Source organism: Arvicanthis niloticus, chromosome 27 (genome assembly GCF_011762505.2).
Source record: "Arvicanthis niloticus isolate mArvNil1 chromosome 27, mArvNil1.pat.X, whole genome shotgun sequence".
In the NCBI taxonomy this organism is placed as follows: domain Eukaryota; kingdom Metazoa; phylum Chordata; class Mammalia; order Rodentia; family Muridae; genus Arvicanthis; species Arvicanthis niloticus.
In genome coordinates, this window is record NC_133435.1 from 9074908 (window position 1) to 9100038 (window position 25131).

Sequence of the window (25131 nt, forward strand, 5' to 3'; positions counted from 1 at the left end):
CAGGTCATAGCAATGAGAAAGGCAACAAGAACAATATTAACTTTACGTTCCGTTCAGCTCTTCTCAGAGGAACAGTGATCAAGGTTCCTTGAGCATCTCTCTACCAATTTATAGTGTCCCCTTTTAAGTCACTATTTGCAAATATGACTTAGAGAGGGCACAATCTGCACAAACATTTTATCATCTCAATTTTGCCCTTGAGTGCCATTAATACAAAAGTAGAAAGTTATAAAAGTGTGACCATTGTTTTGATTTGCCACATATAAATTATATTCTGCCGCACTTCAAAAGTTGCTACCAAATTCAATACATAAATTTCTTCAAGGAAGTGTGGAGGTCAAAATATCTTGATCTATAAACATTTAAACTTAAAAACAGCTTTTATCTTAAATTAATAAATGTTCTTTTTAATTGCTTTCTTTCTTTTTTTAATTTACTAGCTGACGGTGGTAACATCTTCTTAAACAATAGAGCCTCCAAAAATACAAGCGAGGGAAATAATGACCCATAGCAATGGCGGCCAAGGAAATTACCATTTCCAAATAATGGAAATAGAAAACCAAAAGCACAGCTAAACACTCATTTTAAAAACAGAATTATTTTATCAGTGCTCTTATGACATTTACTTAGTAAAGATCTATCAAATTTAATAGCCACTTCACAGTAAGTTTTAAATATTCAAAACTTTTTTTTTTTTGAGGAAAAACATTACCTGTCCAAGGCCCATCAGCTACAGAAAGCAAAGGAAGACCTGGGCACTCTGACTCATCTGTAGGATTACTTCATCTCCATTAGAATAGCAAGTTTTATTAACTTTTCTCAATACATATTCGTTTGAAGGTCTAACAAACAAGAGTCTGTTTTCTGTTTCATATAACCTTGGATGTTCAATCACAATTCATCTATTATATTTCAAACCTTTCAGGTAGAATAATAGCCAAGAAATGTATTCATGAAAATTGGGAAGGGATTCTTAAAAAAAAAATTAATTGAATTTCTTCTAGGACAAAAGGGACATAATGTGTTTAATTTTTGACCGTGTTTCTAAAAAGTGAACATTTCAAGGATGTGATTGGTGTGAGGGACACATGATTTTTGAAGGAATCATCCTGCTTCTAATTGTGAGGTTAAGGCCCACACAAACAGCTAGTCTTCACCTGTCTCTGCATCTAAGATTCAACCAAGTGAGAAATGCATCCATGTAATGTGACCAGCCACGTGGCTGCTGAAGAGCCGCACTGAGGGACACACACATCTTGCCGGTAAAGTCAGTGAAGCACTTCCATAAAAACACAGCTTCTCGGTATTGCTGGGCCATATCCTCCTCTTGGTGTGATGAGAAGAACCAGGTATTGAGGTCTGTCTGTCTTTCCAGACGCCTTATTAACCTCAGGAGTTCTTTATTCTTCACTGACATTATATAGGTACTTTGAATGTTGTTTTAATGTGTTACATGAGTAGGCACGTTTGATTTTATCTCCAAAAGACTCAAAGCTTCAGTTAGGTTTTCGAATGAACTAGACACTCTAAGGAGATGGCTAACATATCTTTTTCTTAATTGCTATATTTGTGATTAATCACATACACTTAGCTGTTCTTAACTGTTTGAATAGGTAGCAATCAGCCAGTCTTAACGTGCTCTCTATTTCTCTGGGTTCCCATAGTCTGTATGAGTCTTGCCTGTGTGCAGGTGGTGCTGGGGATTGATCCATGGGCTTATGCATGCTAACCTAGGGCTCTACCAACTAAACCAAGCACACAAGTGAGAGTTGCCTAGCATTTCAAACCACTAAAACATATGGTGCTCTTTACTTGGTGGTTGACTTTTCATACAGACTGTTTTCACATTCAGATAGTGCCACAAACATAGTACCTTTTAATGCATGATACCATGTACAAATTACCTGGCAGAGACTTAGACCATTTGACTACTGAAAGCAGCTGCCTCTCGCCTAGTTGGTTGAGACTGGTCAGCAAAGAGCTGGAAGTATCGGGCTTTGTGTTGTCGTGCCCTGCATAGACCACATCAGGCTCAATACTCATGAGCAGGTTGATGAGTGGTGGAACCAGTTGAATTTCTTGATTTGGTGAAAATGTGATTCTCTGGCCCAGAGTCTGGCTCTCGTTTGGAAGGCCCACCGACTGGGGGAGAGCAACACCATCGAGGCCTCTCATAACTCGGACTTTATTGAACTTCTTAAACTTACGACCTATAGAGAAGACAAAGAGGAAAGAACTTTGTGTAAGCACATAGGAATTCGTTAACCCAGCAGTGTATTTTTTAAAGCCTTATCACTGTACTGTATAGACCTCATCCTCTATCTGGAAGTGAAACAAAGTCAGACAAGCATGATGATGCAGACCTGTGATCCCAGTGCTTGAGAGATGGAGGCAGAAGGAACTGGAGGACTTCCAGGCATCCTTAATGAATGATGTGGTAAGTTTAAAGCCAGCTTGGACTACATAAGACTTTGTATCAAAGGAGAGAGAGAGAGAGAGAGAGAGAGAGAGAGAGAGAGAGAGAGAGAGAGAGAGAGAGAGATACAGAGATACAGAGAGAGATACAGAGAGAGACAGAGAAAGAATGTAAACAATAGGCATCAGATTTGGGTTAAATAATAACAGTACTGTCTAGGTTGGCAAGCTGTTTGTAGTCACATGAAGACCAAGCAGACGTTATGAAGCCTTGAGTAAAAAGACATTATGCCAATGTGAGTAGTGTTTAGAAGACACCAGCATCAGGATTGGTTAGTTGCGTACCAGAATTGTCTTCCAAAGCTGGAAGTCCAGGCTACATTCAGGCAAACAGGGTTCATCACCATTCTGGGTCTTCTTTTGTTTTTTTTTCTTTATGGATCTATTATAATTCATGTTCATTATGTAAACCTCACATCTTTCATACAATTTCAGCAGATTCATGTTTCTTGAAATAAATCCATGTGCCGCTACAAGATTTAAATAGCTAAAATTAAGGGTATCTTTCCTAAATTAATGGAAGACACAGTTTTCACCTGTGACTTGCGCTTTCAGAATATATGTATTTCTAGTCAAAGTATAGAATTCCAATTTTGGTGAGTGATTGTATATTCAAAAAGAAAGGCATGAGAGCAAGCTTCAGAAGGAGTTAGCTTTTGAGAATGGATCGGTTGCTGGCAGCCAAACCACTCTGAACACATCTATACTCATATAATCTCAGAAGCTAAGCAGGGTTGGCCCTGAATAATTCTTGGGTGGGAGAACAGATTGAGGGGCACTTGGATGCTTAGGAAGACTGTTTCTTTGCAACATGTTGGGAGTGGATAAGAGAAAGACTTTGTGACTGGGAATGGGCTAGATTTCAGCTCAAGTCACCCTGAATCAGGCATACCTTTTCTTTTTTCTCTTTTTTCCATTTTATTTATCATTCCATTTGTTTATATCTCAAATAAGAGCTCACTTCCCTGTTACCCCTCCACAAATCCCCCATCCCACATTTGCCCTCTCCTCCCTCCTCTTTGCCTCTATAAGGGTGCTCCCCCACCCTCCCACCCTCTCCAGCTCCACTGCTCCAGCATCCCCCTACGCTGGGGCATCAAACCTCCACAGGGCAAATGGCCTCCCTTCCCGTTGATGTCAGAGAAGGCCATACTCTGCTACATATGTATCTGGAGCCATGGATCCCTCCCTGTACACTACCTGGTTGGTGGTCTAGTACCTGGGAGCACTGAGTGGTCCGGCCAGCTGAAGTTGTTTGTCCTAAGGGGTTGCAATCGCCCTTAGCTCCTCCAGTTCTGCCAGCTACTTCACCATGGTCCATGTGTTCAGTCCAATGGTTGGCTCCAACCATCAGGCATACCTTTTCAATGTGAAGGGCCTGTGCCATGGTTCTGAGAGCAGCCTGGTGACTTTAATGGTCCAGGCATGCCTACCTGTGGCCAATATGCTACATGTGTTTGGGATAGCAATCATTGCATCCAAACCCATTTCTAGATGTCAGGATGTCGCACAGCAATTCCCTGTAAGTGGAAACATTTCTCCATGGAGGAGGTTCATGATACTGAGGAGGTAAAAACATTATTAAGTTTGGGAGAACTGAAACCTTGAAAAGATTCAAGGTTTAGAACTGCCAGGGGAGGAAGTTTTTCCTAGCTTCCTTGAAGAGCAACTCTTCAACCTATTAAGCTGCCTGTAAGCCATGAAGAGAACTTTAGGGTTCCATCTTTCCTGATATATCACCATGCTAGGGTTGCCTTTGGTGATGTAGCTGCCTCCGGATTGTCAATGGTTCTATAAATGACCCCAATAAACTCACTGGTTCAGCAAACTGGACTTTGAAAGTGTCATTATATTTGTCTGTCATTAGTTCCTTTCTGGGACAAGAGGCATTTGTTCATGTCTCTCTGGGAATAATGTCACACAACACAGGTCTGCAAAAGGTTGGGCGCTCCTGGAACGGAGGTGGCAGTATCCTGCCTCTTGTACTTGATGTAACTCAGACATGTATTTGTTCCTACAGCACTGAGCTGAATTAAGAAAACACCCCCCATGAATTAGGCAGTAGACTGGGGGACCTGAGTGGAAGCTACTGCAGTAGGTGGAGAGACATGGATGCCTTAGTTCCTACCATATACAGGAAACAAACAGTGCCAGTGTACTTAGTTCTTGGTTCAGGTGTTTTCATAACGATAAAGGATGAGAGTTCTGCCGTGAAACCCCAAGAACATCAGCAAAAACTCTCTGGGGGAGAGTTCCCAGAGTCAACAGGAAAAAGATTGAGAATCTCATGCAGAAGGGAGACACGGTTCCCAGGAAAGGAATATGTCAGTAAGGAGAAGAAAAGTCAGACTCACAGAGCTCTCTCACAGTAAACTGTGAAGTTTGCAGATGTGTAATCTAGTTTCACTGCAGTCTTAAAGTGAAAACTGATGATTGCATTTGTAGGTTGGGGACGATGTAAGGAGTGGGGGCTTCACACCTGGTGTTGGAGCAGGAGAGCAGAGCTCACCTCAGAAGCTCAGGGTATATGATGGTAAAGCCTGACTCTCCTTGCTCCTTGCCTCTCCCCCTAGGGTTTATTGTAGGCTAAGTCCTCATTGAGTGAGATTTTGTGAGGATATTTAGGGAAGAATTTGCAGGCAAGAGCACAGAATTTGATTCCAATCATTTTTAATGTTGGGTTCCACTTTAACAATGCAATACTTAATAGCTAATATTACAAACCCTTACTCAACTCTAATGATAACTCCATGTAGTCTTCCTCCTGAATTCTTATTTCTTTTAGTATATTTTAACTTACAATGATAATTATATGCTTAACATTTTCATCACATGGCTTGAACAGCTGAGTTTTTCTTGTGGCTAGCCCTGGTGCTATTTGTATTTTGATATTAATTCTGCTTCCCCAAGTCAAACTGCCTGGAATGAGGAATGAGTCATGTACTCAGGTGACTTCATGTGACCCTTCTAATTAGTAAAGATTTCAAGGAAACCAATCACTTCGTGGGTAGGTGTGACTTCCAGGTCGGACAGGGAGACAGCAGAAGAGGACAGGAGAATGGACAGGAATATAGAGGCAAAAATGTAGGTAGAGGAGGCTCCTGTTTCAGGTGGCAGATCCATTTGGATCCACTGCCGAAGGATTTACTTATAATGGCTTATAAATTAGGATGCTAGTTGCCGCACCCAGTGATTAGTTACTTATTGATTCTGAACTAAGTGTGTGTGGTTTTTTTCTTCACGTGGTGACTCAACTGGGTTCCAGGGAGAGAGGTATGATGGCAAAGCATGGGTTTGCAAGAAGTACACCCCAAAAGGCCGTGGGAAGTTAGAAGCTTGGGGCTGGCATGGTAGCAACCCACCAGTGGGAACTTAGTGATATGGGTGGAGAGATTTTGGAGCTCCTGATTAGTCTCCAAAAGATGAGAGCAGGCTAGTGCATGGATTACATTTTCTACTTTTCCCGCTACAGTTTCAAGTTGACACATAATATAAAATGTTAGAATTCAAAGCCAACTTTGGCAACTTATTGAGCAAATGTAAATGCTTTGATGTCTCATAATATAAATTATAAGGGCATCAGGAATGCAATTCAGTGGGAAGGTTCTTGTCTGGAATGTGTGAAGACCAACCGATGGACAAACAGACTGACTCAGAAACACAAACACACACAGAGAGAAAGAGACAGAGATAAAGAGAGACAGAGAAACAGACAGAGACCAAGACAGAGAGAAAAAGACAGTAAAATGGACAAGCAGAAGGAAAGAAGGAAATCACTGTGATCTCTTCTCTAACCACACTCAGCACACCACCTTCTTAAGTTTTGGTAAGTATTTAGTTACACTTCATGATATAAACACAGAAATAATGTAGAGCAAAACAAGTCATTGAAAAGTAAATACTCGGATGAAAAGATAAATACTTAATGTGGCCAGCACCACAGAAACCCCTTTAACCCTTAATCCCCTCCATGTGACAGCTACCCTGTTTCCTAGGACAACTACAATCCTTTGCCTTTTACTACAATGCGCTTTCCCCCCTCTTTCTCCTTTTCTTATCTCCCCTGTTCTGGGTTCATCAGTATTTGACTACATTGGAATACTTGTGTCTTTCTGAAAACCAGAGTAAATATTTTGCACACTGATTGGATATTTTTTAAAAAATATCTTCCACAAGTAAAACCCCCAACTTCCTGACATATTGATTATTTAAAATATAACTTGAATAAATATAGGAAGCCATTCATGGTTATGTTCAGTCTTTTTATGAGTCAAAGAGTGATCCAGTGTTGAGCTGGGTCATTCTAGTGTCCTGATTAAGTGATCAAACTTTTGAACAAACATTAGTGTTTGTATTTTAGAGATGAGATCTATGGAAATCTAGTGATTTGCCAACTTTATGAGGACAATATGGAATGGAGTCAATGCGACACACAAAGGCTATTGTCATTTTCCTTTTACTTTCTGGTAAAATATTTAGTGGTGCCCTGTGCTAAGTCTTGATTAAGAATCTGAGTTCACAGCACTTAATAACACAGATCCTTCTTTAACGGGTATTTATTTTGATGGTAAAAAAACAACAAGAAATGCACTTAAGAAAGAGGAAACTCACGCTAAACACTGGACACACTACAAACAAAATAGACGTAGCACAATGTACAGTGAAGTGAGAGAATATGGCAACCTCAGCTAATACAGTGAGGGGAAGGTTTGCACTTGACCCCACTGAGGTTCTCCTAATTGTCTTTATTTTGAAATCTTCAGACTGATAACTCTTTAGGAACAAATCAAGCAATTCATCTAAGGGAGGACTTTTAACATCAGGAGATTTATTTTTAAGATGCAAAATAAAGTATCGTGTTATTAAGAGAGCTCTTCCTAAAGAGCTGAATTGTTAGAATGTTCCCAACTCTAAAATCTAGCTCCTGCCACAAGTGTCAGCGTGTTCTTCCAAAAGTGCTTAGAAGAGATGTAATGACTCTTCTCTCATCTGCAGTAGTATATCATAATAAAGAATGAACTCTGCAGTGGCCATATCTCCATATGAATTCTGCCATTTTATAAAAGCTTGATTTCTAGGGTTGATTATTTTACTGGATCAGTACTAAGCTACTCATTTTTAAATTAGTGTATATATTTGCCATGGGATAAAGTGTAATTATGCATTTTACATGGCTCATATACAATGATAGTCACTAACAGTGGTCAATTACTTCCCTCTTTTCCGTGTGTGTGTGTGTGTGTGTGTGTGTGTGTGTGTTGTGTATGTATGGGAACACATGTGTAAGTGTGTGTGCCAGGGATGCTGCCACAGAGTGAGCTCAAGCAGCAGCTCGTGTCCTGATACCACTTGGGCCCTCATTTTCATGTCAGGATCCACCTACAATTTCTAGTCCCAAAAATGTGCCTACATGTATGTGTATGAGTGCGTGTATATGTGTTGTTTATATATGGGGACATATGTATAGGGAGGGTATGTGTTTGTGGTGTGTATGTATGTGGATACATGTGTATGTGTGTGTGTGTGTAGTGTATATACAGGGATACATGTACAGGTGTGTGTCTATGTGTACATGCATATGGAAGCCAATGCTGGTGTTTAGAATCATCCTCAGTTGCTCTCCACCTCGCTCACTCACATAGGCTCTCTCAGTCTCACCAGCCAGCTTGAGGCTGGAATTAGAGCAGGGTTGCTTTACCTTGACAGCACTTTCATGTATTTAGGGCATGTGAACTCCAGTCCTCATTCTTAGGCAGCAAGCACCTTGAGGCTATCTGCCCAGGACCCTTAATTGTGTTTGATACTTGATGGGAAAGAAATGAGAGGTGAGGGAAAATTACTTGTGTTTGGTTTTCATTTTCCTATTCATGAATTGGCTCTAACATTCACACATACTGTGACATCTTTTGTCAGAGGTGATCAATGTTTAATCACCGGAGCCATCTTTCCCTTACCTACATTGCAAAGAGACAGTGGCATCTAAATGTTAAGAAATTGAAGAGAAACAAATAAAAAATAACTATAAACAAGAAAAAGGACAATGAGGTGGCAGACTAACATCAGGCCCATCGTGGATTTAAGAACACACCTGGAAAACCCAAATGAGAATTTGTCAGGATAGGAAATGGTATCAGCCATGTGAATTTTAAAGGAGAAAAGTTACCCCATTAGTCTGTTGAAGGACTAAGACTCATGGGAACAGAGGAAAGACAACGGGTGCAGAGTCAACGATGAAGTGCCAACTCCCAGTATATGACCAGGGAACATGAGAAGAAGGAGAATGGGTGGGCCTGTCTTTAAGGCAGACACTAGGGCATCTACAAAGACTTCAGCTTTCAGATTAAAGGAGCTTATCACTGCTCAAGAAAAACAGGCCTGGACAGAGCAAAATCTTGACAAAGTCACTTCCTGAACTTAAAGGAATATATATATATATACATATACATATATATATTATATATGTGTAATATATATATACATATATATGTGTGTGCATATGTATGTATATGTATGTACATGTATGTACATGTATGATTATGCATGTATATGTATGTATGTATGTATTTTTGACAAGGCACAGTAGCTCATCAAGGAAAGAAAACAATCTAGATTCCTGGGGTTTGTGCACTAGTATTAGAACTTAAAAGGCAACATGAGATCTAGGGGACAGAGGAAGGAAAGTGCTGTGCATGTTCTTCCCAGAAAACTTTAGTCAAGATCTGGGCAGTTGAAGAAGATGCACACACAGCTGAATTTCACCCTCCCCCATTTTCCTTATGTACTTCTCCCCCAGTAGCATAGATTCCTATCTCTTGTCTTCAGTAGGTCAAGTTAGCAAATACTTTAACTTCATCATGCTTCTTGAATTAGAAAGCTTCAGGTTCAATTAGAGATATCAGATGAACAAATTAAGTGGAAAGAATTTGAGAATGTCACCATGCATCAACTCTAGGTCTCCACAGACACATGAAAACATGCATGCACACAAACACGCACACATTACACATACATACATACATACATACACACACACACACACCCATATTTTTAAAATCCTCATCAAGATAGAAAAAAACCCCTAACTACACAACCTATCGAAGAATCATGAATTAAAATACTAAACTGACTACATATGCAATCAATAGTAGGTATGCGTAACTGGAACATGAACAGGTTGAGATGACAGTGAGATGATGCATCTAAGTGTTCTCTGAAAGAGGCAGCGAATCGGGAAGAGCTGTTAGAAGAATGCTGGTCTGGTGTGGTCCTCACACTACTGGGCTGTGCCTAATTGAACCAAATGAGTGATGGAGACAGCTCTGAATGCCTCTTGCTTACTTGTGCACCAGCACAGCCTCTCTTTTGCTGTTTTTTTTTTTTTTTTTTTTCCTGCAGGAAACATTTGATCATGAAAGTGTGGTGTGAAACCTTCATGTGACAGCACTCAATGTTGTTGTAGGAAATGAAGCACCAGCATGGTGTCAGAAGCTAAAGCACAGTCTTGATGAGGTCACTAAGCTCTGGGAAAAGGATGGGGGACCCAGGGAATGAGGCTCAGCAGGCATTAAGGACCACTGTGAGTCCTCTGACTTTATGAGTGTCATGATGCACATCACTCTAGTCTGGCAGACTTTTTAGAGGTCTCTCCTCAGTACTTGTAAGAAATTTTGGAACAATGTTTTTGGTAAGGGTAAGAATTCAGATTAACAGGACACAATGGCCACTGTGTTGGGCCAGGGATGCTGCCACAGAGTGAGCTCAAGCAGCAGCTCGTGTCCTGATACCACTTGGGCCCTCATTTTCATGTCAGGATCCACCTACAATTTCTAGTCCCAAAAATGTGCCTACATGTATTAAAAGAAAAAAAAGGTGTCAATGCAATCATTTGTAAGAGTTAAAAACATCCATGTTCTCTCAATCACTCAATATCACCTGAAAAATAGAAATGTAAACCCATTTATCTCTACTCAATCTGGACCTGGAGAATAGAGGATTCTGGTAGATGCTCCACACAGTTCTGCAAGCAGCTATAAAAGTAGCTCCCTATGAAAAGAGAAGAATGTTAAGCTAAAAGCTGAGACTGCAGCTCAGCTGTCTCTGGTTCACATGTGTGAGAGGCTGTGCAGCCTAGACACAGCTTGAGGCTACAGAATTCAGGGCAAGCAAGGGGTGTAGTGATTTCCTAGTGAAACACTGGCTCAAAGCAACTTCCCTTAAGAAGGGAATTGTGGCTTCAGTTTTGTTTTTTGTTGTTGTTGTTGTTGTTGTTTTAAAACAAAGGACAGAACAAGCTCCTAAACTGCTGAATATATGTAGGCACATTCTGGGGACTGGAAGGTCATATTTGGGCATTATCCAGAGCAAGCATAGATGGTAGTGCAGTGTAGAGGGATTTTTCATAAGACATCCTCTTCATCCCAAGACATCCTCCTCTACGTGAAGAGAAGCAAGGCTGTGTGTGTAGAGGAGACGTGAGGGGAGTAGGGCAGAAACTGGTTTCTTCACTCAATGTTGAGTGTATGACTCTCTATGAAAAGAACCTTAGCTACAACAACATTCCAATGAACATGCATTTAATTAGTGACATGTTCACTGACTTATTGCTCTATACAGAAACACCTTATTTTTCAAAGAGCTAGTCACATTCGTGGTACTGTAGCATTCTTTCTACAAATGTAAAAGGAATTTCTCTCCCCCCCTCCCCTCTGTGTGTGAGTCATTATGCAGAAATGTTCTTTCTTAAGGCAAGAATTTAGGCATATAAAGCCTTACTGAGAAGATATATCGCCATCCTTAGGGGTGGAACTATCTTCCTACTCAGAAATGCACAGCAATGAACTAAATGTAAAAGTTCACTGTGACCTGTGAAAAGCCAGGGAAGTGATTCATAAAAACAAGAATCACATGCACTGAGAAGACCAGAGAACCTCAACATCATTCCTAGGATGAGAACACAGTCACTGGAGCAGATAGGAACAAACAGCCCATTAGCAGAATCTATGTCTTGGCATGTCAAAACCATATTTCTTCTGACATTCCCCTATGGGATTTTATTAAATTCAAGGCAAGATTGTTCCAGTGTCCTCTCATATTTCACATTTATTTAGCTCTATATATGAAATCAGAAACCTTCGGAAGGCAGAACTAACTGAAGAACGAAGGGGAGGGAAGAAGAGGAAAGAGGAAGAAAAGAAAGATGGAAGGAAGAAGGAGGAGGAGGGTTCTAGGCTCCTTCAGCAGCATGCAAGCTGTAACTACTTCCACAGTATTCTGTTGATGTGGGAGGACCCAGCTCAGAATAACTCAGATGTCACTCAAAGGAGGACCCATCTCCTACAGCTTACAGAAACTTGAGAGCTCCTCTACTGCAGAAACTTGAACTGAACTTAACCCGTGCTGACACTTTAAATCTAATTCTTTTCACTAATGACCTTCTTCCTGGGTGACATGAGTTGGATTATTTATTGTGCAGATTCTTGCCAATGACTCTCAGAAAGAATCAGCTATGTTTGAATCTCAGCATACTAGATTTATAGTTTATGCTAATAAACTTCGGTATAAATCCATTTATGGTGTAAAAAGGTAGGCCACTGTTGTTTTTCTGTTCTTGGCAGAGTTCTTGGGCCACGGTGTATTAGAAGGATACATTTCAATGTTTCTTTCTACTATATAGCCCTGAAATATGCTAAAATTTTTTAATCCCCAAACTATCTCTCAAGAACTGCTCTACAACTGGTGCTGGGAACCAAGCTAACTACTCAGTGCTAGTAAAACCATGGTTTCTGGAAGAGAATCAACAATTTACTTACCCAGCATGAGCCCTCACAGTCATCTATAAACAGTTGTCCTTATACCCACAGTTAAGTGAAGTCTTCACCTCTCAATCAAAGAAACTTTTCTTTGCAATAGACAGAGAGCATTACAGAAATCCACAACCAACCAAGATGCAGAGTTGTGGAGGCCAGATTCAATGGATACATCTATTAAACATTCCAACACCTAAGGCTCATGGAGCACTGTGGACAACGAGGCAGAAAGAGTGTGACAACCAAAGGACCAGGGAGTTCGCTGCAAGATTATGTCTCCTAGCAACACATATGGACAAAGTTGATATCAACAAACACAAGTTGGATTGGAAAAAGCCCAAGAGAACTCAACCCTAGACAAAGAGCTCTAAGCAACTGAAGAAATCTTGGAGTGGGAGAGAGGGTCTTCTCCAGGAAAGAATGGGTGCAGTGCCAAATGGCCATCTAAGTAACACTATTTGGAATCTACAGGTTATATTTAGGAATATATATGTATATACAAATACATATAAGCATGCAATAACAATTAATTAAAAAAAGAGACCCATGAATTTGAAGGAAAGCAGGGAGGACTCTTTGAGGGGGGAAAGGGGAAAGGAAAAACATAGTAACTAAAATACAAACTAAAAAACTAAACAAACAAGCTCCACTAGTATAATCTTTATGAGCTATCCACACTGCGAAACTCAATTGTTTTGAAGACAGCATGTTGTTTGAAAAGACAAACTAAAAATGACAAACAACTTCAGTGGTGGTTTGGAACATTGTTAAAAATATCTGGCTTCTAAAGAGGAAAAATAATATATCTTTAATTATTTCTAGGGGCAAGAACTCATGTATGAAGTAAGCAGGAGAGACCACTTAGTAGAATATACTTTAAATGCCACTTTAAAGAATTAATTCCTGTATTTAATCTACGTGTTCTCATTTAGTTGACTTTATGAATTAGACATTATATAACAAAACACTTAATATTTCATTTATATTCCCAAGAGGATATATATTTTTTTGGCCAGTTTACATTAGGAAACTGAAGGACACACCCTCAGGTCAGCTAGCTTATAAAAGTTCTCATGTGTATTCCTTATCACATTTTAAATATTGCTAGTGTCTCTCCATTCTCAAACGCCATTACACATAAAAAGAGGTTCACTGATGGAAGCATGCTATGCAAAGGCATTACAGTCTCTATGATTTGAGAAGATCTGGGCCACAGGACGACAATAAAAATTATTGTTGAACGTCAAATCTGAACTTAGAATAAGGTGCAGGTCAGAGTTCATGAGTAGTAAAGAGAGAAGGCAAGCAGAGGCCAACCACCTATAGGTACAGAAGGGGGTGACCCGGAGCATGGGCTTCAGAAGCAGTGGTGGAGATGGCTGAGGACAAGAGAAAGATAATTTCAGGGATGGAAGACGTGTTGCATGTGAAAATGGGGTTTATTCACAGACAGATCAAGAATAATTGCTTTAAAAGACCAATGCTATGCTCTAATGAGTGGACTTCAAACTCCAGATTCATCCTGCTTCAAGCTAACTTCTTCTGGTTCCACTGACGTACTTCCTACAAAAATCTTCACCAAGTTGTATGATATAGTACTACTTTGGACATGCACTACTACTGTATAAACACCACTCTCCCTTTTCTCCTAGAGGGTTCACACTCTGGGGTTCTCCTTGAAAATGTTAGTCATATCTCTCAGAAGTTGTTCTTCCCTTATTTTTGGCATAACACTGTGGGGATTTTGGGTCTTGTGTGCTGCCCTCCTGGAGTGGTGGGAGTGTTCGAGGTAGAGAAAGTTACATAAAGATCAGCATGTGGAGGAAACCAGTTTGCAAAGGAAGCCCTTAAGTACCTCAGCTTCACTGACTAGAAGGGCTCTGAAAGGCCAATTGTATGAACATGAAAGAGACAGGGCACTATGAAAGTGGCACACAGAAGGTCCAGGTGGACCTGCTTCTCTTCTTTCCCCACTTTTATCCCCTGTGAAACTAGGCCACAGGTAAGATATAGCATACTTCCTGGATCCTCTATATCTTCCCCTGGAAAAATCTGCCCTTGCTGTCCAGACTCAGACCCACACCTTTTACAATGTAAGTACCTTAGTAGAGATTCGACTGTTCTGTGGGTAAGAGCAGCAAGGACAGGTCTAAGCAGAGTGTGTAACACACTAAACAGAAACCATATTAGTCTAACCCATTCTTCCCATGGAGGAGTGCAAGCCATTGTGTAAACTGTTTTTGAACAGTACATTGGCTGTACATTTAATCTGTTAGAAATGTATTCACACTGCTTTAGGAAACTCACCGCTATCAAACCTGTTGTCTCAGAAATAGCTCTGCTTATGGAATGAAAGGTAGGAGCTGGAATGTGCTCAGGGACCAGCTGTGTCCCTGACACTCATGCATCTATGCACTGATTGACATTGTTCACAGAACCTGTTGTCCTTTGACATGCGTGTCACCTCCTGCCCTGCAGAGTGCAAGCCCCGTGAGGGCTGGAGTTTGTGAGACCATCTGTTACAACCCTGGAGGGTGCCAAGTTAGCTAGAATAGCTGGCCATTAATCCCAAGTGGTGTGTTGGTCTTTACTGCCTAAAACGAGGTTCACTAAGCCCAGACATTCTAAAGAGTAAGTTCTTGATATCAAGCAAAATGTCCTCATGCTTGAAAGACAAGCATTGGGTACAATGAAAAATTTAATTCTCTGCTGATGTTTAAAAAAGAGGGAAAAGAGGTGTTAAGAGAGGCAGGCAGGAAGAAAGCAAATAAGAAAGAAAGAGAAGTGAATTAGAGAAAAAACTCAGAAGAGGGATAAATCTTAGTTAAAAGTGATAATGTAGAATTGTGGAAACATGTTGGTAATTAATGGAGGTGTTAGAGCTTGGATGAGAATACTCGAATAATGAGGTAAATGGACAAGAAGCTTGTATAGAGAGAGAAATGAAAGGTTGTACAAGCTTGCATGGCAGGGCAGAGTCCATGAACATGAGACATCAGGAGACTCTCTAGGTAAGACCCTGTATCATCATCAGACAGACCCTGTAGATTCTGTTCAGGCCTATATTTCTAATCTGTGGTTAAAGGGAAGAATGTTTTAAAGGGATTTAAGGAAGAATATGATTAAAGTTTCTGATAGATGGGCCAGCCAAGCTTCTGTGGGTGACCTCATACCCAGAAGTATGAGAAGTATGTGGGCAGTCAAAGGAAACTCTGCAGATATATAGATTATTAATTTAAGGAGAGAGAGAGAGAAAAAGAGAGAGAGAGTACAAAGTTGAGTAGGATAGCACTAGGAGGAGTTGGGAGAGAAGCAAGAGTTAAGTATCATCAAAATCCATTATGAAATTGTCAAAGAATTGATAAATTGTTATAATCCTGATAGAGGAATATAATATAGTATAGTATAATTAATATAATATAATATAATATAATATAATATAATATAATGATGCCGCAGCATCTCCACGTCTTTCTTATGCACTGACAAGATGCATGACTTGTGAGAAAGGTCGGCTTTCTAAAACATGGAAGGTCACAGACTTCTGGAGATAACATTGACACAAAGGGAGGAAGAAATTGAGGTGCAGGACTTGAAAAGTGGGTGTACTGATATAGTCACTGCCTTCTGAGTACCTCCCCAGCTTGGCATTGTATGAGCACATTTGAGACCTGGGCGTTGACTTGGGGAAAATAGTCAGTAATCATGAGACCATAAAATACCAGGAATGCTCTAACTCAGTGAGTTACTGCGAAGTGGCCAGCATGTTGAGCGGGTGTTAATTTTGCCCAAGAACACTGGCAAAAATTTTAGGGAGGAAATAGCACTTGGGTGAGGTTTTAAATCTGAAGAACATTGGTCTAAAAATAACAGCTCCTGAAGGAAGAAATATGGAACATTGAGGGAACACAAGTGAGCTTGCCTTAGGCAGCACCAGGAAGAAGAAAGCTTTTAATGTCAACATATGATGCATGTTTCATTATGCTTTTTACAGGTTTTATCCACATACAGAACTTAATCTTAGGCATTCTTATGTAGGATATGACTGTCACCTCCCAATGGAATGTCATTTGGGTCTACCAACCACAAGCCAGCCCAGGCTCTAGATTCCACATCTTTTTATTTTTAAGAGAGAGAGAAAGAGGAAGGGAGAAACAGGTAGAAGCTGTCTGGGTAGGGAAGCTGTGGAAATCTGTGAAATATTATGGAGGGAATGAATATGATCAAAATATATGAAATACCCAAAGAATAAACAAACCATTATTTTGAAGTCTGACTCTAATATTTTTGTGTGTATGTGTCTGAGAGCATGTGTATGTGTGTGTGTATGTGTGTGTGTGTGTGTGTGTGTGTGTAAGAGTGTACATGCATTCTTGTGCATGTGTTTGTGGATGTCAAATGATAACCGTGGGTGTTTCTCTTCTTTTGTGAAATGGTGTTTACTTACAGCCCTTGGAATTTGCCAAGTAGGCTACACTGGTTAGCCACCAAGTCTCAGTGACATTATGGTCTTTGTTTCCCAGAACTTGGGTCATAAGTCAGAGCTCCCATACCCAGCCTTTTTAAAAAGGTAGATTCCGGAGGTCAAACTCAGGTTTGCAAGACACGCATTTTACTATCTTTACAGCTCATGACTTCCATATGTCTGATTGAATGGCATATCCACATGCCATGCTGTATGTTTATATGAATAACAGAGTACTACTATGGAATGTTGGTTTTCCCCTTTCACCACATGAAACCCGAGTTTGAACTTGAGTCATTAGGCTTAGTGGCAAATATCCTTACCTACACAGTCATCTGCCAGGTCCAACTTTAATGTACTTATTATCATATTATTAAAAGTCATAGGGAGTCTCATAACAAAAACACATACAAGGAGCAACTACATATCCATCAGGTAGATTCTCAGTCCAATGGTGGTGACGGTCATTTAGTTTGTCACTGTTTAATCTGCATCTGACAAACCTTCAGGATTGAATTCTAAGCTCAAAGATACCTCTGATCTCTTACTTTATAGGCAAGGAGCCTAATGCCACCAATGGGCTTGAGAATCATTTAAAATCACACAAGTGGTAAGCAGCAGGGACTAGCCTACAACCTATACTACCTAAAGACAGAGCCGCACACTATCATAAAGTCTACTGATGTACAAAAGAACTTAGCATGCTGGAAATCGACCGAATTACAAGATTGTACCGTTGGTTGCTTCAAATTGGAATATGATTGGTCACCATCAACAAACAAGAAAAAACAAGAAAAAAGATGAATAAAAAATTGGGAAAGCAATGACTTCGTGAAATTCTCAGGCAAATGGATAGAACTAGAAAATATCATCCTGAGTGAGGTAACCCAGTCACAAAAGAACATCCATCGTATGTACTCACTGATAAGTGAATATTAGGGAAAAAGCTCAGAATACCCACCATAAAACTCTCAGACCATATGAAGCTCAAGAAGTAAGAAGACCAAAGTGTGGATGCTTTAGCACTACTTAGGAGGAGGAACAAAAATAATCACCGGAAGTAGAGGGTGGGAGGGATTTAGGAGAAAGAGAGGAGGGGGAAGAGAAAAAAAGGGGGGCAGGATTAGGTGTGGGAGGAAATGGGGGAGATGCACAGAGGGTCAGGAAATCAAACAGTGTAGCAGAGGGGATGTGGAACTGGGAGTAGCCACCAGAAAGTCCCAGATGCCAGGAAAGCAAGAGGCTCCCAGGATCTAATGGGGATGACTTTAGCTAAAACACCCGACAAAGGAGAGAGAGAGAGAACCTGTAGAGACTGTATCTAGAGGTTAGGCACAACCCCTAGTTGAGGGATGGGGCACCCACTCATCTCAAAAATATTAGCCCAGAAATGCTCCTGTCTAAAAGAAATGCAGGGACAAAGAGTGGAGCAAAGACTGAAGAGAAAGGCATCCAGAGGCTGTCCCTCCTGGGGTCCATCCTGTATGTAGCAGTCAAACCCAGACACTATTGCTGATGAGCTATTGCTCAAGAAGTGCTTGAGGACAAGAGCCTGTCCTGAGAAGCTCTCCAGAGCCTTACCAATACAGATGCCGACACTTGCAGCCAACCATCAGGCTGAGCACGAGGACCCCAGTGGAGGACCTAGGGGAAAGACTAATGGAGCTGAAGGGGTTTGCAACACCAACCAGACTCTCCCCCCACCCCAAGCTCCCAGGTACTAGACCACTAACCACAGAGTACAAATGGAGGGTTCCATGGCTCTAGATGTATATGTAGCAGGGGATGGCCTTATCTGGCATCAATGGGGCGGGGGGAGGCCCTTGGTCCTATAAAGGCTCGATGTCACATTGTAGGTGAATGCTAAGGTGGTGAGGTGGGAGTAGGTGTTGGGGAGCACCCTCATAGAAGCAGGGGGAGGGAGATGGTATAGAGGGTTTGCAGAGGGAAAACCAGGAAGGGTGATAACTTTTAAAATGTAAATAAATAAAATAACCAATAATTTTTTTAAAAAGAATGAAAAGTACCTGAAACAATAAATAATCTATTAATAGGGAAAAATTGGGATTCTTCTCATGCTCATGGATTATAACATAGTAAACTTGCACATCTTACCAAAAGCAATCTACAACTACAATCTACAATCTACAATCTACAATCTACAATCTACAATCTACAATCTACAATCTACAATGCAATTCTGGTCGAAATTTTAACTCAATTCTTTACAGACATTGAAAAAGAAATTCTCAATTTCACGTGGAAAAAGAAAAAAATGCAGGAAAGCTCAAACAATCATGAACAATAAAAGAACGTCTGTAGGTATGACCATTCCTGAGTTTTAGTTATACTACAGAGCAATTGTAATAAAAACTGCATAGTATTGGCATAAAAACAGACAGCTTGATCAATAGACTAGAATTGAAGACCCAGAAATAAACTCAAACACATATGGACACTTGAATTTTAACAAAGAAGCCAAACCAATAAAATGGAACAGGAGAAGCATCTTCAACAAATGGTGCTAGTCTAACTGGATGTCTCCATGTAGAAAAATGCAAATACAAAACCAGACACTAAATATAATGAAGACAAAGTGGAGAACTGCCTTAAACATATTGAGATGGGAGATAAATTCATGAACAGAATACTAATAGCTCAGGTACTAAGATCAACAATAACTGGGACTTCTTGAAATAGAAAAGCTTTTGCAAAGCTGAGGATACCAGCAATAGGACAAAATGGCAGCCTACAGAATGGGAAAAGAACTTCATCAAGACTACATCTGACAGAGGGTGAATATCCAAAATATATGAAGAACACATGAAATTAGACACCAACAAACTAGATAACTCAATTAAAAACTGAGGTACACAGCTAAAAGGAGATTTCTAAAATAGAGGATCCTCTAATGACCGAGAAACACTTAAAGAAATGTTCAACTTCTTTGGTCATCGGGAAATCAAAACTACTCTAACAGGTCGTCTTATACCCGTTACAATGGCTAAGATCAAAACTCAAGTGATAGCACATGCTGGTGAGATTGTGGAGGGAGGGGAATACTCCTCCATTGCTGGTGGGAGTGCAAACTTTGGATACCAATTTGGTGGTTTCTATGAAAGTTGGGACTAGTTCTATCCCAAGATCCAGCTATATCACTCCTGGGTATACACCCAACAGATGCTCTACTCTATCACAAGGACACGTGCTCAGCTATGTTCATAGCAGCTTTCTTCATAATAGCAAGACATGTAGGGAAACAACCTACATGTCCATCCACTGAAGAATGGATAAAGAAAAATGTGGTATATTTACACAATGGAATACTACTCAGCTATTAAAAGCAAAGATATCATGAAATTTTCAGATAAATGAATGCAACTAAAAAATATCTTGAGTGAGGTAACCCAGACCCAGAAAGACAGGCAAGGTATGTACTTACATCTAAGTAGACATTAGCCATAAAATACAGGATAGCCATGCTACAATTGACAGACCCGAAGAAACTGAATAATAAAGAAGGCCCAAGGGAGGACGTGTGAATCTCACTCAGGAGGGGCAACTAAAAGGGCATCAGAAGTGGATGAAGGGAGGGATCCGATGGGAGAGGGGGTGTGAGGAGGAGAATGAGGATTGGAATCAGGTGTGGTCAGGAGGCAGGAAAGGTGTGAGGAAGGCTCCCAGGGGTCTATGGAGATGACCCTACCAGTGAGGGAGATGAAGACTGAAGTGATCACCTCCTGTAGCCAAGTGAGACTTCCAGTGGAGGGAGGGGGCATCAACCCACCCACAAAACCTTTGCCTCAGAATTTGTCTTGCCTACAAGATGCACAGGGGTACCGTGGAGCAGAGACTGAGGAAAGGCCAACTATTGACTGGCCCAACTTGAGACCCATCCCATGGGAAACAGCCAACCCCTGACACTTAATGATGCTCGGCTATGCTTACAGACAGGAGCCTAGCATAAGCATCTCCTGAGAGGCTTCATCCAGCAGCTGATGGAAACAGATGCAGAGCTGCTTCCCAGAAATAAATCCCATATACCATTGCCAAAACATCAGTCAGAGCTCGGGGCAGTGGCTAGATCTAAGCCCTTTACTCATTTGGAGCAGATGTGCAGTTTGGTCCCTATGAGGGTCCTCTAAGAAATGAAGCAGAGTGGGGGGCTGTCTCTGACTCTATTTCCTTCTATTGGATCCACTCCCCCTAAATGGACTATCTGGTTGGCCCTCAGTGAGAGAGGATGTGCTTAGTTCTTCTGAGACTGGCTGTTACAGGCCAGGGTGGTACCCGAGGGGGACTTCCCCTTCTCTGAGGAGAAGGAAAGGTGGTAATGGAGGATGGATTTTAAGGGTACTTCTGGGACGAAGGGAAAGAGGGGCACTGTGATTAAGATGTAAAGTGAATAAATAAATAAATAAATAAATAAATAAATAAATGAAAATATTGTGATCCTTCTGACTCAGTGTTAGACTAGAAGTGCAAGGTGCGCTATACTATGGATGAAAACATCAACGTTACCTCCAAGGACCATACCAGCCTGACAGCACTTTCTCAGACGACATGCCGGGCAGTTTTTTCTGCGGATTTTATCAACAATGCAGTCATTTCTTCCGGCACATAAATAGTTATGCTGCCCTAAAAATGAAAAAAAAAAAAGCACAAGTTATTTACAAGTCCTAAAGACTCTAAGTCAAAAGGTCTACACAGAGCATCAGGCTCATGGCCCTTGCAGCCTGCCTTTTGCTGGCCACCACTGTATGCTGGAAATGAGACAGACCCACTTGGTACCTCACCTTTGAATTCAGGGCCTAAATAAGATGATAGTGAATGCTCAGAACATTTAAACAACAGTTGACATCTAAATAAGGGAGTCGTGACTATTAAATTGAATACATTTTTTTTTTTTTATGTCATGGCAGGCAAAGAGCTTGGTAGTTCAGCATTTAAATTTAAGTGGCAAGGGGCATTCTGATAGTTGAGCATACTGACATAAAGTTACCGTCTTGCTGCGTAGACATAACCCACACCCTCTGTTATGTGTCACTCCAATGGACACCTACAGAAAACTGAAATAGATGCCCAAATGATAATAATGGATATATAGGAGCTGGAAGCTCAGTTCATGCTAAACGATGAGCATCTTTGGGACTAAATGCTGGACCATCAGACCTGGGAAGCAAACACACCGTCACCCAAGGTATGTCTCCATGTAGTCTGTTTGGCCAAAGAAACATGGCAATCATGCAGTCCCAATAAGAGTTGTCTATGACTGTAGCATGGATCCCAGATACTACTTCTAACTCAGTGCCTGCCCAGAACTTCCAGCCATTAAGAATGTAAGGGACTTCATTATAGGTACCATTCTTTTAGATACCTAGGTGCATGTTTAGGTTTAAAGAGTCAAGAACAAATGGACTGGCTTTGTCCCAGTGTTATTATGGAAATCTATATAGTCTTAAACTGTGGGGGTGACAACCTAGTAAAACATCTGTTACCTCCACTTTTCTAATAATAATCTTTCCCAGAGTGTATTCAGGTTTTAAGATGTAGCATGCTCAGGCCTATTTGCTTGTTCCTTGTGCATTATAACTTCTCCTTGGTCCAAAATAACACATTCACTCTGCAAGTCTATAACAAAGCAATCTATTAAACTACTTATCTGTCTGCCCATATATTCTGTAACAGGAGTTAACCACAGGCATGTCGCAATGACAACCCCAATAGGAGATGCTCTCTAGCCCCCAATTAATGTTTACAGCACCTGTCTGTGTTGAAACTCGAGGAAGAATTTCCCGAACTGTAAGACACAACATGATGATATTTTTTTCTCCTGGGGAAATTTATCAGCTATTTTTGAATGGAAAAAGAAGGAAAGCAATAGCAACTATTATATTATATTATATTATATTATATTATATTATATTATGTTTTTATTTGTATTTGTGTGTGTGTGTGTGTGTGTGCGCGCGCGCGCGTGCGTGTGTGCGTGTGTGTGCATTTGAAGGCTAGAAGTCAACCTTAAAGTCTTACAAAAGATCTCTCAGGGAGACCTAAGGCTTGTAAATTAGACTAGGCTGGCTTCTCAGTAAGTTCCTGGGAGCCTCTTGTCTCTGCCTCTTCAACACTGTGATTAAAGGCTCACACCACCATGCATGACTGGGTCCTTATGCTTATGCACTTTTTCAAGTTAGCTATCCCAGCCCCCTTTTCCTTTTAAATTATGTATACCTTTTCATGATCTTCAGAGTCTAACATTCTAAGTATCCTGTCTTACCATTGATTCCCACACTCCTTGACTCCCTCTCCTCCTCTGACTCATCCTTCAAGGATCTGAGTATCCTTTCCCATCTAGTCTAACCTAGATGATCCCAGAAAACCCTTTGGGCTTTTCTGTGGACCAAATACTTGTTTCATACAATCTGCATGCCTATTTTTACTAGTGGAAGCTGAACTTTAATGCTTTAACATGATTGTGTAATAAAATTTTAATAAACATCTGTTGGATAAATATATGCATTTTAATACTTATTGTTCACATATGGCCATTTAAATATAGTCATACACAGTGATATGACCTATACAATTTTATGTATTGTTATGCATAGTCAATTAAGACAGTCATTTTATCCTCTCCAAGCATTTTTATTATATATCAGTTTTATATATAATCCATTGCCTTTTATTGTACTCCACCATGAATTAAATATATAATATAGTAAGTTTCTCTTTCCCTTTTGCATGTGTGCACACATACGTGTGTGTATACTTGTATGTGTGTATGCATCTATGTGTGTGTCCATTGGTGCTGGATGAGTACATGCACATGGAAGCGAGATAGCAACTTTGCTTTTTTCAAGTATCTTTTTGGTTTTTATTTTTCACAATTGATTATGTATTTACTTCCACATTTTTAAAATCATTCATTCTATCAGGATAGATCATAGTAGATGTCTAAAACATTCTTTTGGTTTTTTACCATGGTAATTTTTAAATTATATTTTTATTGTTTAAAACAACTTCTAAATTTAAATATATTTTGATATTTTCCCATCCCCCAACCCCTTCCAAATTCTCTTATGCCCCTCCCAACACACTAAGATTTGAGTTCTTTCTCAAACACCTTGGAGTGATTGATATAACCAGTGTCCACACTAATAGAGAAAACTGATTTTCCTCTCCCAACATGTATGAATGACAGTTAAGTTGTCCCTTGTAGCTAGGTTTTCATTCATTCATTCATTTTTAAAAACTAACAAAATAAAATATAGTAAGATAAAATAAAAACTATTTCATCATAGTTGTACAAGACAAACCAACAGATGGAAATGATCCTCAAAGAAGACAGTAGAATCAGAGACACACTCATTTCACACAAGTGGGGAGTGGGAGGTCTTGGGGGGTTGTGGGAGGGACTATGGGAAAAGACATAAAAGGGGCATTTGAAGGGTAGTATGGAAACCTAATGCAGTAGAAACTTTTTAAAAATATACACATACATGAAGGTGATCTAAATGAAGTCTCCAAATAATGGGGGAGACATAATCAGCTAATTAAGTTGTTGGCCAAAGGGGTGAGTGGGAATCCCCAAACAACACAGTCTGTTGCCGGTACTATCGGGTTGCTCTCCACAAACTGATAGCAAGGACCTGTTGCTGATGAGAATATGAATATTGAACATGGTGGTGAGCTGGTGTCTACATAGAGCCATCACCCCAGGCTTCTTTGGTACAAGAAAGTAATCTGCATGCTATCAAAAGAGTAACACAAATACCAAGGCAACCACAAACCCCTTTACTATACTATACTATACAAGGGTATACTACACTGCCTATAAGATACGCTGGGGCAACGGTGGCACAAAAGCTTGTGGAAGTAACCAACCAAGAACTGATTTGATTTAAGGCCCACTCTACCAGATGCAGCCCGTATGTGACACTGCTTGGGTGATCAAGAACCTAAGACTAAACAAGCCAAGGATTATGGAAAAGCCAAATAATACTGGTCTAAATGGGGCGGGGGAGGGAGAGTAGAGGTAAAATGTCTCCTAATGTTATTCCTCTGTACTCATAGATCAGTACCTTGTTCAACTATCATCAGAGAAGCCTCCTCTTAAAGCAGACTAAGACAAATACAGAGACCCACAGCCAGACATTACACAGAGAATGAGAGACCTTGGGACACTCAGACTTAAATGGTATGTCCCCATCAAATCTCTCCCCTTAGAACTCAGGGAAACCAATGGAACAGGAGGCAGAAAGAGTATAAGAGCTGGAGGGAAATAAGGCCCTCTAAGTCCAGAGACTTAGCAACTGCACTAGGTCCTCTCTCTCTGTGTGTGTATGTGTTTTGCTAAGTAACTGTACTTACATATTGTTTCTAACT

The 25131-nt window shown here is 40.4% G+C and overlaps 1 protein-coding gene across 1 annotated transcript in view; it reads right to left on the bottom strand.

Moving 5' to 3' along the window:
* Positions 1 to 25131, bottom strand: part of Pgr (progesterone receptor) — a 64002-nt gene that overhangs the window by 19822 nt on the left and 19049 nt on the right. Inside the window, exons 3-4 of the mRNA XM_076926089.1 lie at positions 21268 to 21384; positions 1905 to 2210 (exon numbers count right to left, since the gene is read on the bottom strand). Of these exons, the coding sequence (XP_076782204.1) occupies positions 1905 to 2210; positions 21268 to 21384 (423 nt within the window). The remainder of the gene's footprint in view (positions 1 to 1904; positions 2211 to 21267; positions 21385 to 25131) is intronic.